The following is a 15,999-nucleotide window of genomic DNA, read 5'->3' on the forward strand; positions in this document are numbered from 1 at the left end:
CCGCAGGGGCTGCACAGTGCTTGCCAGGTAGCAGCCCCAATCCTTCCACGCCGCTGCCCGGGCAGCCCTTCCATATACCTCTGACCGGCCTCCTGCCACATTCCAGCGCCTTCTACCCGCTGCTGGTCTCAGTCCCTCCAAACCCAGGCGTCCCACCACCCCCAGAGCAGACAGGACGCTCCCCACTCTAGGGGCCTCCAAGTTTCGGCTCACATCTCAGTCTCCACCATCCCGGGCAACACTGCCCAGGCCTCTGGTGCTCTATGTCTGCTCAGCTGGTCAACCTCTGCAACACTGTCTCACTTCCCGGGTCATGTTCCTCCCCACAGATGTAGCTCCTGGAAGGCACTTTTCCTCTGAGACCCCCGCCGCCCTCCTCCCCGTGCTCAGAGCCGTGCCAGGCACATCGCAGGTACTCAGTGAATGAAATTTAAAAACACACACACACACACACACACACACACACACGAAGGCTTCCTTCTCCCTCTAGTCAATGGGGGCAGAGAAGGAATGAAATTGAGCTCCAAGGACCACACAGGCAAAGAGCGGGGAGGGTGTGCCATCCCGCCGCTGGGCGCCCTCAGTCCCCCCGCACTAAGTAACGGCCCCACTGGATCCTTTTCTACAACGGTCCAGTTCTGATTTGGAGGAAGTTTCCAAGAAAAGAAAACTAGGCACCTAAGGATGAGAGCCACCCTCCCGCAGGCTCCGAGATGCGACAGACAGCTGCAAAGGGAGTCTGAAGGCGCGGCCTCTTCAGAGGCCATTCCGGGAGCGAGCGCAAGGCTGTTTTTGCTGAAATGTAAAAAGGATCGTGGGCTTTACGTCATCGGGAGCCGGGATTGCAGTGCCCGGCCCGCGCCCCGGGATGCGGCGCATGCTCTGGGGGTCTCGAGTGTGACCGGGACGCGCTGGGCGGGGTGGCGCACAGGCGGGTGACGGCAGAGCGGGAGACTTGGCCGTCTCCTGATGGCGACGCGGCACGGGGGCTCCGCAGTGCGGGGTGCCAGGCGGCAGGGGTGCCGGTGAGGGGATGCAGGGCCGCAGGGACAAGAGACGCGGTGATAGAAGGGTGCGGGGAGGCAGGGCGCGGGGATACTGGGGTGTTGGGGTGCAGGGGACGGTCGCAGGCGGCTTCTGGCGCGCGTGGCAGGGCGGACGGTGGGTTCGGAGGCTCCGGCTCCTGCGCGCTGTGCTCGGGTCTCGCAGCGGGAAACAGGAAGCCTTTGCCGCCCTTGTTTACACTGGGGCAGGCTTCCCGGTTGGTCAGTTCAAAAACTCTCGGCCTGCCCGCTTTGGCGGCGCAACCGTCCTCTGGGTCTCCGGATGCTGGCGCTGCCCTGCGCCCTCCGGACTCCGCCTCGCCGCCCCTCCCCCGGGCTCGGGACCTTGGACGCTCTCGGGTTTGCACGCTTGATGTCACTGGCGTCCCGCAGGGTCGCGCTGTCCCTACGTGTAAGGGCTAGGGCGTGCTCTTCCTGAAAGGGAGCCCTTGTCGCCGTGTCTGGTGATGGCTTACGTGACGCCTCGGTCCCCGAGCGCGCGGGGCTGGACCGCCCCAGGCCCCCCGCAGCACCGCCCGCGCGGCCCGCCGGCCCCGCCCTCCCCGAGCGCGACGGTCCGGCCGCCCCTCTGCTCAGCGCCCATCGGATCTCCGGCCCAGGTCGTCTCCCAGGTTTGTTCGCTCTTTCCTGCTTCGAGGGATACACACGTCCACATCTAAACGTTACAGACAGACATCTGCTTAAGAAACAAGTACCCGAGTATGTCAGTTCTTTCCTTTTTAGCAAAATCTGTAAAAATGCAAGTCTTATTTCTGTCCTTTTATTGTCTTATGGTTGTAATTGCACTATTAACTTTTCTCCTTTTATAAGCTAAACGTATTCTAATTAGCCGTTATTGTTGTGTGATGTTCAAATTGTCACCTGTGGCCCAGAAGGAGACTCTTTAAAATAAACGTCTATTTTGTCCTTGTAGCGTAGCCCCTGAAATTGTTGAAAGTATCTTTGCTTTCTGACAGCGACAAGTTATTTCAGATCCATCACAGGATTTTGATTTGGGTTTTTTTGTTTTGTGTGATATTGTGACTTATAACAAGAAATACATATTTGGTCTTCGTCCCCATTCCTGGCACAGAGCTCCTGAAATGCTTGGAATTTCCTCAGATTAGAGAAATAAAGGTGTCTTTGCATATGCTGATGAGGTGACTCTGGAAAGTCCCTGAGGATGGGGCTGGTCCCCAGGGGAACCGACCAGGTGATCAGAAGGGCTGGAACTTTCAGTCCCACCTCCTGACCTCCCTAGAGATTAAATCAATCACCAATGACCAATGATTTAATCAATCAAGCTTACATAATGCAGCCTCGGAAAAACCCAAAAGGATGAGCTCAGAAAGCTTCCGGGTTGGTGAACACGGAGGTTCAGGGAGAGTGGCACGCCTGGAGAGGGTGTGGGAGCTCAGAGCCCCTTCCCCAGACCTGCCCTGTACGTCTCTGCATCTGGCGGTTCCGAGTTACATGCTCTCACAATAAACCGGCGATCTGGCATCAAAACGTTTCCTGAGTTCTGTGAGCCGCTCTAGCAAACTAGTCCAGCCGGGGAGGGCTCGGGGAGCCTCCGGTCTGGAGCCTGTGGTCAGGAACCCAGGTGACACCTGGACTTCGGGCTGGCATCTGAAGGGGTGGGGGGTTTGCCTAAGGGGTCTGATGCTGTCTTCAGGTAGATAGTGTCGGAACTGAGTTAAATTCGTGGGACACGCTATGTCCACAGAGAACTGGAGAATTGCTTGGTAGTGTGGAAAACATACTGGATTTTGTTTTTTTGACTCAAGACATGGATTCAACTTTTTTTGTTTTTGGTTTGTTTTTTTGCACTCGAGGCATGGATTCAACTACACTCCAAGGCATTTGTTCTGCTCTTCATGAAAATTAGTCTCACAGACAGAACTGTAGAACTGGATTCACATGTGATGGTGTCCGTATTGGGAGGGGAGCAAATGCTGCTTCTGTTTTGTCCATGATATTTGTCTGCGTGGAGAGCAGGGACTCTGCTCTTCTTGCTTCTTTTGTTCGCGTTCTCTCTTTTAACGGTGAGGTAGGTGTCCTGCAGAGACAGACTGACCTTCAGAGTCACTGGGATCACTGGCGGCCTCCACAATTCCCAGGCCTCTGGTTGTCTCAAGTGAGGATGTGGTAGAAACAAAGGAGAAATATTTCTAAAAGCACGTACTTGGCTCTGCCCTTGGCTCTGGTGACTGTTCCACACGTGAATAGCCAACAAAGAATGTGTTAGAGTTATTTCATGAAAACCACTGCAACTTTGGCATTTTCTGCCATCCTTGTGGTTTTACCTAATTTGAAGTGACACTGGGTAAAACCGTGGTTCTTTGGCGCCACCACTGACGACAGGAACATTCCCTCCTTCTGCATAACTCCTGTGTGGCCTTCCACTTTGGCAGAGCCAGGTGGGCTATGTGCATATTTTGTTCCATCTGAATCACTCCTTTTAGCAATAAAAATTTAACAAGTCACCAGTATGCAGTTTCCTTCTTTTAGTTTCCAATCATGAGAGGAGGTAGATGTGTCCTGCACTGATGTGATCTGAGTTCTGCAAGTGTCCCCCAGTCGTGTGCCCCACTCCTTGCTCCCAGGGGCAAACTGCCCTGCCCTGCTGACCTTGGGTGTGACAGAGTGTGGCTGGCTCAAAAAATGGCTGCCCAGTGAAATATTATCTTCCCCCTCCTAGGAACCGGTGAATATTACCTTACATGGAGAAGATGCAGTAAATCAAGGATCTCAAGAGATGGAGCGTATCCTGGATCATCCTGGGCCCTAAATGCAATCGTGTGTCTCTGTATGGGAGGAAGGCAGAGGGAGCATTGACACACACAGAGAAGGTGAAGATGGAGGCAGAGATTGGGCTGATGTGGCCACAAACCCTGGGCACCTGGAGCCACAAGGAGCTGGAAGAGGCAGGAAGGATCCGGCCCTGGAGCTTCTGAAGGGAGTGCAGCCTGCGGACACTTGATCTTGGACTTCTGGCTTCCAGAACTGGAAGAGCAAATTTCTAGTGCAAGCCCCCCAGTTTGTGGTAGTTTGTTAGGGCAGCCCCAAGAAGCTAACACACCACGGGCCCCAGTTGGCGAATGGCAGGTGGGTGGAAGGGGTGGTGCACCATTTGTGGAGCAAGGGCTTCAGGAGGCGACGCAAGTTACCGCCAGCCTTGCACTCCTGTCTTCACCCCGAGACCTGCACACCCCGGAGGGGAGCTGCTCCCTGAGCCCAGAGAGAGAACATGTTAGTCAGAACTGCAATCTGCAGCCAGCAGCCATGGTACCAGCAGCCCTGGGGCTTGCTGCTGAGGTCACCGAGCTTTAGGGCTATCTTTATGCAGGGTTACCTCAGAAGAAATGGTGGCAGGGAAAGTGGCCTACGTAATAAGGTTGGAAATCTGTACTTCTCGTCATGTGGTAAGACCATCGCTCGTTTTGATAGATAATGTTGATAGCGTGAGTGGATTGATAAGCTGCATTTGATAAAGCATCACAAAAAAATGATAAACTCAGAAAAGAACTTGGCCTGCTTAAAACTATGGGCGAAAGAGAAAAGAGAGAATGCTGATTCCAGGTTTTATCAGTCAGGATTCTCCAGAGAAACAGGACCAATGGGATTTAGAGAGAAAGATTTAAGGAACTAGCTCACGTGGCGGTGGGTGGGACTGGCAAGTGTGAAGTCTGTAGGGCAGGCTGGGGCCAGGGAAGAGCCTGCGTCGCAGCTGGAGTCCAAAGGCTGCCTGAGGTCGCAAGAGTGGGCCCTGATCCCGTACGACTGGTGTCCTTATAAAAAAGAGGAAATTAGGACCCGGACATGACAGAGGGGAGATGATGTGAGGACACAGGGAGAAGATGGCCATCTACGCACCCAGGAGAGAGGCCTCAGGAGGACCCAGCCCTGCTGACACCTGGATCTCTGACTTCCAGCCTCCAGGACTGTGAGAGAATGAATGTCTGCTGTTTGAGCCGCCCCATCTGTGGTACTTGTTATGTCAGCCCAAGCTGACTGACATGCCAGGACGCTGGGTAAATGCTCTGCTCCTGGTGATGTTTTTCATAAAGCCACTTTGCTGTTACCATCGTGAAAACATTCATGCTTGTAAACCCTGTGTGGCATACTCTTGAGGTTTGTTGGTGATAAACACCTGGAAGACAAGATCTGTCATCTGTTGGTGAGGGTGATTAATTGCATCCCTGAAATATTAAACCACACGCTTTCAGTCGACTGGGATGGCTTAAGAACTCAGGGAAATATTTGCACATGAAATGATAAAATATTTTGGATTTTTTTCAAAATAATCTGAGCAAAAAGAGGGTAGAGGTATAAATGAGTCAAATTGGTCTTAGGCTGATAATTGCTGAAGTCTAGTTCTTTTTACCATTTTGTCTATATTTGTATGTGTTTTAAATTTCACATTTTTTTAAGGGAGAGAATGCAGTTATTTAACACATTATTTCTGTTCTTCTCGAGACTGAACTACAAAGCCTTTGAGGTCACCTTATTTGGCATGACCCCCATCATATGGTCATAACCAAAGTCACTGCTCTGTATGTGTTCAGCATACATGCTAGGAGGGTGCAATCCTATTACTGTCCTCATTTCTTCCCCATGAGAGCAGACGTGTTCTGCCTTGGACACGTCTGGTATCTGTGTATAACCGTAGTATCTACTCACTCCAAATTCCCACAGGTCTCCCATGAGCCCACAGTCATTCATGCAAGCAGGCAAATATCCCTCCCCTCGAGACGCTCAGAGACGTAAGAAAACCTTCTGCTTTTGCATCAGGGTTCTCTGCACACTCGAGTTTCGGCATTTCATTTTTCTCAAAAACTTCCAGCTTCGTTTTATCCCCTTTTGTTGGGCCTTCCATGAATGTCCATGTGAGGATGTGAGATTTTTCTTACTCCACACCCTCAGTGGTTGAAGAATGGACAGCAAATAGGTCATAAGGGAAATCTGAGCACAGGAGTCCATGGTGGGCATACTGCAACCTCCCCCACCCAAGATCTAGTCCCCAGGATGTGTCAATAAGTTATGTCACATGGCCAACAGGACTTTGCAGCTGTCATTAAAGTTACAGACTTTAAGATAAGGAGATTATCCTGGATTTTCCATCTAACCTCAAGAGCCCTTAAAAGCAGAGAACTTTCTCCAGCTGGAATAAGAAAGATGCTTCACAGAAGTCAGAGCTTAGAAGCCAGCTCAGGATATGACCCGCCCTTCCAGAGAGGACCACCTGGGGAGCATGAGCAGGAACATGTATGACTCGTGACGTTCATACATATGAAAATAAAAACATTCCCAATCATTACTAAAACTACTAATACTGGATAGTTGTCTTTCTCTAATAAATAGCAAACTTTTGGTAAGATAATAATAAATTAATGACGTCTTTTCCTGATAAAAACAAGTAGCTCTCCAAGAAAGCCCCAGCGTGATTATGATGGTGAAATACATCATTCCCCAAGTGATGAGCAAGGCCAGTGTTGCCTGTAATCTGGACTATGAGAGAATGTAGTATAAGACATAGTTATCTTTTTTAAAAGGTAAATGGTACACATTTCAAATTATTCGAGAGTATTTAATACCTGGAAATCCCAGAGCAGTGTTTCCAAAGCGTGGTCTCAGGCCAGCATCAACATCACTCAGGAACTTGTTAGGAATGCAGACTCTTGGGTCCCCCCGAGACCCACCAAGTCAGGAGAGGTGAGGCCCAGCCCCCCTTTTACCTCGAGCTCTTCAGGAGTTCCGATGGACGTCGATGTCTGAGAGCCATTGCCCTGGAGAAAGAACCAAACACAAATGAAGGGCTCACTCAGAAATTCAACCAAATGCAACATTATCGTTCCTGCCTCCAAATGAAAGAGGAAAATCTAATGGGGAAATTTCACTCATTACAGTAAATAACATTGACAAAGATTATCTCAAAAAAAGTAGAATTTATTTTGTTGAAAAATATAAAGTTCATTGAGAGGTTGACAGAGAAGTTTTAAATAAAACAGAGGGACCTGTTTCTTGGCTATTAAAACAAGTTTGAAAAAAAAATCTATTTTCCCCTAAATTGATCTGTACATTCAACATAATCCCATTAGGATTTTCTTTATTATTTGAAAAGAAAAAAACTTGTAAAGATCCTCTAGAAGGAAATAAAAAAGAGGCAGAGGGGCTGGCCCCGTGGCCGAGTGGTTAAGTTCACGCGCTCCACTGCAGGCGGCCCAGTGTTTCGTTGGTTCGAATCCTGGGTGCAGACATGGCACTGCTCATCAAACCACGCTGAGGCAGCGTCCCACATGCCACAACTAGAAGAACCCACAACGAAGAATATACAACTATGTACCGGGGGGCTTTGGGGAGAAAAAGGAAAAAAATAAAATAAAATCTTAAAAATATATATATATTAAAAAGAGGCAGAAAAATTCTTTAAAAGTATAAGAATTTTCTAAATACAAGATCATGTCATCTGCAAATAGAGAAAGTTTACTTCTTCCTTTCCTGTCTGGAGATTCTCTCATACTTAAAATCCTAGGACTGTCACCAACTGTTTGTTTCTAATCTAGGTTAATGATGGTTTCCTAACTATTATTTTTTCTTGTAAGTATCTCTCTTAAAAGAAAAATTCTTTAATTGGGCTGCGACTAGTTTATTCCTTGCAAGAAGACTATAATACAACTTTTATACATGCTCATAACAAAATTGTTTTTAAGTATTTTAAATGAGTTAGAGATTTTTAAAGCCCTGAAGTATTGAAGAAATGCCAGGCCTCCAGGCAAATTACTGTTAAGCTGCTCAGAAATATAAAATTCTATGGATAAACAAATTCTCCCAAAATAAAGAATAGAAGAAAATCTCATTTTTTTTCTTCTAAAGAAAATATAATGATATTATTAAAATGCATGAAGATGACCCACCAAAAAAAAGAAAAATTCAGTCCAGCATCATTTAGAAACAAATTGAAATTCTACTACAATATTAGCAAATTGATTCCAGCAGTGCATCAAAAGAATGACGATAACAATGATGAATCGGAATTTCTTGAAAGAATGATGGAATGGCTTTGTTAGTACTGGGGAAAATATGAGTCTCCTTATTTAGGTCTAAAAAGAAAAGGCTCATAGGCATCTTTAATCCGTCATCATTTTTAAAATTATTCATCTTTATAAATTAGGATCAGCAAAAGCCCAGCATCGTGTTGGTAAATTACTTGAGCGTAGTTACCATGAAAGTTGGGAACAACTCAGGGAACACCACCATCATCATTCCTATTTACCATTATTCTGGAATATTCATTGTCGCCCAGTATTCAACAAAGAGCAAACCTTCCGAAAGGTCCCCGAAACACAGAAATGAGAGATTGCAGTTGTCCAAACACAAAATGGCTGTGCAAAGTCAGTATCCACTACAGACAGTGAACAGAAGGTGTAATGAGGAAATCCCATTCAGTACAGCAAAAAATCACCCACAAGTAATCTTGATGAAAGTGTGTAAACAATGGGATGAAGAAATGCATAAAAATCTGTAGAAGGTTAAAAATGACTTAAGAAGCAGAAGGTTTTGCCTCCTCACTCAGCCAGACTCAGTCATGTAAAAACTGTGCCCCAATATTCATGTGTCAATTTAAGACAATAGAATAATATTTAAATTTTGTGATGATTGGAAAGATCACCTGAAAGTAAAACAGCAAAATCTGGAAAGATGCAAAGCATCGTGCTATCATATGAGGAAACACTGACCAAAGGACCCAGTCCATGATGGGGATGAGAGCCGGCCCCCGAAAACACACCCAGGACGTGGTGGTCAGCCTCTCCCAGGGAACCTGCATATATACCGCTGGCCAGCGCCTTGGATGGGGCCACTTTTCTTCCCTCTGGGGATAGAGGTGAATCTGCCAGGTTGGCCATAGGTGAGACATATGAAAGGAGACACGTTAAAATAGAAACCACTAAAGGCACGTATTAGTCAGCTAGGACTGTTGGAACAAGGTACTGCAGAGTGGGTGGCTTAACAACAGAAATTGTTGTCCCACAGTCTGGAGGCCAAAAGTCCAAAATCAACGTGTCAGTAGGGTCAGTTCCTTTCAGGGCCGTGAGGGAAGTGTCTGTTTCAGGCCTCTCTCCCTGTAGATGGCTGTCTTCTCCTTGTGTCTCTTCACATTGTCTTCCTTCTGCGCGTGTCTACGTGTCCAAATTTGACCTTGTTACAAGGACACTGGTCATATTAGACTAGGGCCTTAATGACTTCATTCCACTTTAATACTCTGCCTCCAAACACAGTCACATTTTGAGGTACTCGGGGTTATGTCTTCAACATATGAATTTGGGGGGGGACATAATTCAGCCCATAACAGGGGAGGAGCAAAATAAATTTCTTTTCTAAATCAGTGTGCTATGTTGTTCTATTTCCTGCTGCAAACTGAAACAAAAGCTGATGAGTACCACAGCTCTTCTCTTGGTAGTGGAGGGGGCTCTGAGGAGAGCCATTGGTTCTGCAGGTTGCTCAGCTGCTCCCAGTGCCTCACTTGGAGCTGGTGTACTTGGTGGCGGATCTGGTGCCCTCCGACACAGCGTGCTCAGCCAGCTTGCCAGGCAGCAGCAGGCGCAGGCCGTTGGCACCTTGGGGATGTGACGGTTGATCGTCTGTTGCAATGAACGCACCAAGTGAGAGCGTGCTCGAAAGGAGAGGCCATTCATGAAAGAATTCATCTCTCTTAAAAAAAGGTTTAACGGCATATCTTTTTTCAAAAACTTGACTGTCTGTAACCTAAAGGATCCAACCCAATTTCCCTGACTTGTCAAAAAGGTCCCTTCACCACAGGGCCCTCAAATCTCCCTCTAGTTCACCGCTGTCGCCACCCACACTAAGAAAGCTGTATTCATGAAATGGATTAGATGTTCTCAAACACCACAGGCCCTGTGTTTAGGGGGCTTTTGCTACCTTTAGTTTCATTTTTCTCTTAAAAGGTGTGTATTAGTCAGGGTTCTCCAGAGAAACAGAACCAATAGGATATACAGAGTGAAAGAGATCTATTATAAAGAATTGGCTCATGTGATTACTGAGGCTGAGAAGTCCCAGGATCTGCCATCTTCAAGCTGGGGAGACCCAGGAGAGTTGGTGGGGCCATTCGCTCTGAGCCCCAATGCCTGAGAACCAGGAGGCCAAGGGCAGGAGAAGAGGGATGTCCCAGCTCAGTCACGGCAGAAGGGGTGAATTCCGCCTTCCTCTGCCTTTTTGTTCTATTCAGGCCTTCAACTGCTTGGATGATACCTGCTTGGGGAGGGCAAGCTGCTTTATTTGTCCAACTGTTCAAATGCTAATCTTACCCAGCAACACCTCGCGGACACACCCAGAATCATGTTTAATCTGGGTGCCTGTAGTGTATCAGGTTGATGCACAAAGTTAATCATCACTAGGTGCTTTCTGCTTTTCCTTATTTTCCTGGGTGTCTGTGTGTTCTCTGAGTTTTCCTGGGATCGGAGTCCTATAATGAGCAGAGTTAGGAGATGTGACCCCAATTGGCCCCTGCTTCAAGGCACGTCCTGTCCTTCTCGAGCCTCATGCAAGTATCAGCCCTCAATCATCTTCCTTAAAGTGGAAGCTGACAAAGTGGAGAAAGCATCCTCTCTTCCAGGGAGTCATCGCCTGGAAGGGGACCCACAAACTTCCACCATTAGGGAAAGCTGCGTCCTTACGCTCAGTAATGTCTGCCCACGGGTAGCATTTCCCTCCCTTGCACGGTGGTTGGTGTTGGTGATATCTGTGACTTTGTCCCCAAGATAAATTGCAGGTGTTTCTGTGTCTCATTACAGAGACTTCAGGTTTCAGCTTGACATGTAAAGAGCTTGGAAGTCATCCTTCTCGTCCTTGACAGAAAAGCTGAACACACTGAAAATTAATGACTTTTTTGGGCCCATCAGAGAACTGTTGTCGCAGAGCCTCTTCTCAAATCAGGAGAGACAGGTACATGCAGATAGTCACAGGTGAGAGCTGCTTGCTGGGGGCAGAAGCAGCGGGAGCATTAACAGGTAGAAGCACTTTGACTGTCATTCTGATAAATGCTGGAGGCCGGATGTAGACCTGCTTGAGAACAAGAATCCGCTGGGGGCCTCAGGTTTAGGGAGCCCTGCACTATGATTCCGATTCCAGTTCTGAGGTGTGGGTTTCTTCCCACCTCCAAGCAATTAACTCAGTTCTGACACTGTCTACCTGGAGATCGCATCAGACCCTACAGGTTAAGGGCTCAGTCCTACAAGACCGCCCCCACTTCAGAAGCTTCTTAGGAAGCCCATCTTAGGTGTCTAAAAAAGACAGATTACCAAGAGAAAAGTATTTAAGTCTTATGTGACAAGTAACACGGGAGCCCTCATAAGAAAATGAAGACCCACAGAAGTGGCAAAACCTAAATGCTTTTATACCAGATTGAACAAAGAGAGGGAATTGTAGAAAAATAACTAAAACATACGGGAAGCTAGCAGAAGATACAAATTATTTTAACAAGGTCTTTTGTGCAGAACCTTCTTGGGCTTACCTTCCCCTCCTCGATGACAAGAATGTTTCTTTACTTTGGGTATACATGGGCATCTTTCACATGGGAATTTTAACTTTTGTTTTCAGGAAGAAAAAGAAGAGATTAAAAACTTCTTCTTGCATGTGTTTTTCAAGTGCCTTTAGCTCAAAATAATCCTTGCACTTGAGTGGCATATTCTGCCACCCTTCAGCTGTGGGGCTAGATCCGCAGGTCTCCAGGATTAGGCAACAGAGATTCCCTTTTATAGAGAGGAGTGAACAAGGTTAGAAAGAACTGGGTGGGGAAGCGGGAGTCAGGGCGGCTGATGGGACATTGGGTCAGGGAAGGCTTGACACCGAGGTGGATCAGTTCTCAGGAGAGGCCAGAGACCAGGGCCCCGGAGGGAAGGAGACAAGCTGAACCAAAGCTGGGCAACTGAGCATCTTGTTCCAGTTGATCAGTGGGGTCAAGAGTTCAGCTAACCACGGATGAGGTGAAGATGGGGATTTGGAGGCTTTGTGCCTGGTGTTGTCCAGGGTCCACAAGGGGATGTCCCTGACTCTCACTGAATCACATGGGGAAGGGATTTTTTGCAAGACTCAAGGAGTGGAGGATTCCTTTAACCATCGCTGGGTGAAAATTCAACACTGTCACCACACAAAGCCTGAATGAGGAGTGTGAGCTTCTAGAAAGTTCTTCAGCCCTGGCTCGTGAAGGAGTAGAAGGGGAGTGCTGAGGGGAAACCAGGGAGCTGTGCAGGGAGAGGCGACGCTCACGACGACATCCACCGCGACGGGACCCCAAACTGAACCCCGACCTGGACCTACCAGGTCCGCAGGGGAGTGCTGTGGATGGCGGTCTGTGAAGCCCGGGAACAGCCACCAGAGTGCCCGGCCACGCCCGAGCGACGCCAAGATAAGGGACGGGTGGCTCCCCGGAGCGCCTCATGAGCCAATCAGAGCACAGCCTGCCATCGCGCCACCGGCAGCTGACCAATGGGAGGGCGTCAGTCTCTATAAAAGCGGGCGCGCCGCGGTCCCCGGCACCGGCGGTCGGCGAGCAGAGCAGCAGCGTTTTGACGCTTCTGGGGCTATGGCTCGCACGAAGCAGACAGCGCGGAAGTCCACGGGCGGCAAGGCGCCGCGGAAGCAGTTGGCTACTAAGGTGGCTCGGAAGAGCGCCCCGGCCACGGGCGGCGTGAAGAAGCCGCACCGCTACCGGCCGGGCACGGTGGCGCTCCGTGAGATCCGGCGCTACCAGAAGTCCACGGAGCTGTTGATCCGCAAGCTGCCGTTCCAGCGGCTGGTGCGCGAGATCGCGCAGGACTTCAAGACGGACCTGCGCTTCCAGAGCTCGGCCGTGATGGCGCTGCAGGAGGCGTGCGAGGCCTACCTCGTGGGGCTCTTCGAGGACACCAACCTGTGCGCCATCCACACCAAGCGCGTCACCATCATGCCCAAGGACATCCAGCTGGCGCGCCGCATCCGTGGGGACCGCACTTAAGCAGCAGCGCAGTCGCCACTCTCACCCCAAAGGCTCTTTTAAGAGCCACCATCTGCTCACAAAGGGTGCTGTAAGGCCTGGCGTTTCTACTGGCTGATGCCTTACTGGTTGTGCTGGCTAGGCTCCTTGCTGGGGATTTAAGGAGAGAAAGTCCCAACCCTAATGCTGAAGACTGCTTGTCCCATAAGTTAACTTCGGGAGCAGTGCCTGACCCCATGTGGGTGCACTTGTAAGCAGGTGTCCAAACTTAGACTGTTTCAGTGAGAAACCCTGTAACCAGTGACGTTAACTAGCTGCAGTAGAGTAGCTGTATTGAGAGAAATTGAGTTTTGATGTGAGGACAGAAGTGTGAGGGTAGTTATGTCTCCTTTGGTGCTGATCAGAGTCGTTTATCTTTTAAAACTTTAATAAGAAACCTAGCACTGGCCAATCCCTTCCCTACTGTCCTGTGATATCTGCTCTCAAGGTACTTACAGCCACGTGAAGGAGCTTTGTAGAAGCAGTTAAGGTGGAAGATGCTTCAGTGTCAGCTCAGTGCTGTCGGTATGCAGCAGTTATCCAGTAGATTGAAAAGCGTCAAGCAAATTGGCACACACGACGGATTTGAAGGTTGAAAGTAACTTTCTAAATTTTAAGATGTATATAATGAGTGAGATCCTCGAAGGGCCATCCAGAAAGCCTTGTGCTTGGGCACAGCCATATTCTGGTTCAAGTCAGCTCTAACCCTCAACACGGGACTCCTTTCTAAATAAAGTCTTGCGGACATTGTGCCTGTCCTGTGCTTCAGGAAGTCCTTATCTTGGTGAAGTTTTGCTTGATGTTGGAGAGCTAAGCTTGCATGAGCTTCCCCGCTTCCTGCTGTATGGCCTTGGGGGAGAAGGAACTTGGGAGATAGGCTACAGTTGGGGGAACTGGATGTAGATGTGTTCTTGGCAGGGTATGCTGAACCATCATGATAAAAGTTTACTTTTCCGTGGGAGACTAAGCCAGTGGAGGGGCTGGTCCATGTCATTCTCTTCTTTGTATCCAGAATAGGGTCTGGCATTGCACATTCTGCTTGATATTGGTGAGTTTTCCTATTTAAGGGGTGGGCTAGTGAAGGAATGGATGAGGGGGAGATAGAGATGGAAAACTGAGCGACCTGGGGCAGTTGGTGTATGAGGACTGGATTGGTGAGGAGCTAACAGTAGGAGGAAAGAGAAGCAAAAGAAGTGTGGATAAAGGAAGAAAGTAACCAAAGTCCCTCAGGGTCAGGAAATGGATAGTCACTGAAGCCTTTCCAACACACGTGTCCTCACAGGAATCCTCTGCTCAGAACTACTTGGCTCCAAAGCTGCCAGGGCATTGTTGGGGGACCACGTTCTCACTCTCCAGAGAACATTCCAGCCACCGCCCAACACAGTGAAAGCAGGACGAGGAGAGAGCACCACGAGGGGAAATGCCAGGAGTTCTCTCGCTCGTGGTGTAGGTGGGGTGGCTCAGTAATTATCAAACAGAATAAGTGAATATCTTCGTCTGAAGCAGACCATAACTGCGTGAGTGTTTCTCCACTTAAGAGCTTTCAGGTGTCTGTAAGGAGAACCAATTTAGTATCAGCTGGAAGATTCAAATAGCTTTATGAAAGTATAAAACTACTACAATTAAGACATGAGCTTGTCTGTTTCTGCCCATCCTAATCACGTGGGAGATGAAACTGCAGTGTGCACATTTGTTTGCCTTGTGCCCAAGTCTTGGGACAGTGCATGCACCACGGAGCCGGCCTGAGGGTGTGGTGCTTATGAGAGGGACAAACCATTCCATTAGGAAATCAGGAGACCCGGCCACAATCACTGGGGACATTCACACAGACAGCAATGTGTTTGATAGGAAAACGCACACACATGGTAGAATTGAACAGGAAAGCCGGCATGATGAGATAGTGGTTAATGGCAGAAGGGGGCAGACAGGGGCAGGGGGGATGTTAATTTTCCTATTCTTGATATCTTATGCGTGCTATATTCTGGTGCATGCCTTTACTATTTAATAAGAGAAATAAATCAAGTGTCTGTCTTTCTCTTTATGCTCCTTGTGGCTGTGAATACATACCCTGATTTTTGCAGGGGGCAGGAAGGGTCCTCAGTGCCTGAGATATTGTCTGCATTCCAAAGAAAAACGTGCTTCCCTGAAAGAAAGGACGAACATGGAGAATCTAGCAATCTATGAGGGAATGAGATTCCTGGTTTGGGAGCCCCACGGGACAGGCCGTCATGGAGGGGCTGGCATAGCAGGTGCATTAGTGCATTCATGAGGGCCCTGTGGGGCTGGTGCTCCGTGAGGGGACAGACTTAAGCAGCTGGGGCTGCACCTGGACTGGGGCGCAGCGGGGAGCAGGCATGGCCTCTGCTTCTAGAACTTGACTGGAGAGGCAGGAGGAATCAGGGGACATCCTCTCAGCCTCACTCACTGACCCTTCTTAGGGGACAACTATTTCTTCATCTTCTGCCAGCCCCACTGTCTGCGATCCCCAGCCATCCCACTGGGGCCATCCTGCAGTCTTTCCAGGAGATGCTCTCTTCTTACCTGAGTCTGTGGCCCAGGTGTGTACCCCTGCCCTGAGCTGGGCCGTGAGCCTTTGGGCATAAGAACGTCAGTAACCAGCACAGAGGACTGTCATAAAATCATGAGACAATCCAACTGAGGGTGCGCTCAGTGTGTCTGCTATCTGTCGTGGGTTGACTGGATCCCCCCCAATTCATATGGAGCCCCAACTCCCAGAACCTCAGAATGGGGCTGGACTTGGAGATGGAGCCTTTAAAGAAGTGATGAAGGTAAAGTCAGTTCATTAGGGTGGACCCCGATTCCATAGGACTGGCTCCCTATAAGAAGAGATTAGAACACAGACATGCACAGAGAGATGACCATGTGAGGACATAGGGAGACGACAGCTATGATGTTGTGATTTAC

The 15,999-nt window shown here is 48.9% G+C and overlaps 1 protein-coding gene across 2 annotated transcripts; it reads left to right on the plus strand.

Moving 5' to 3' along the window:
• Positions 1-655: 655 nt before the first annotated feature.
• H3-4 (H3.4 histone, cluster member) lies at positions 656-15,141 on the plus strand. 2 transcript variants are annotated; one of them, XM_070518000.1, is made up of 2 exons: positions 656-1,763; positions 3,745-15,141. In XM_070518000.1, exon 2 carries the CDS (start codon positions 12,646-12,648, stop codon positions 13,054-13,056), a length of 411 nt encoding a protein of 136 aa, XP_070374101.1. In that variant the 5' UTR covers positions 656-1,763; positions 3,745-12,645; the 3' UTR covers positions 13,057-15,141. The 2 variants fall into 2 exon arrangements, with proteins under 2 accessions (XP_070374101.1, XP_070374100.1); XM_070517999.1 differs by having other exon boundaries at positions 657-1,675.
• Positions 15,142-15,999: the final 858 nt, after the last annotated feature.

This window comes from Equus asinus, chromosome 9 (genome assembly GCF_041296235.1).
Source record: "Equus asinus isolate D_3611 breed Donkey chromosome 9, EquAss-T2T_v2, whole genome shotgun sequence".
In the NCBI taxonomy this organism is placed as follows: domain Eukaryota; kingdom Metazoa; phylum Chordata; class Mammalia; order Perissodactyla; family Equidae; genus Equus; species Equus asinus.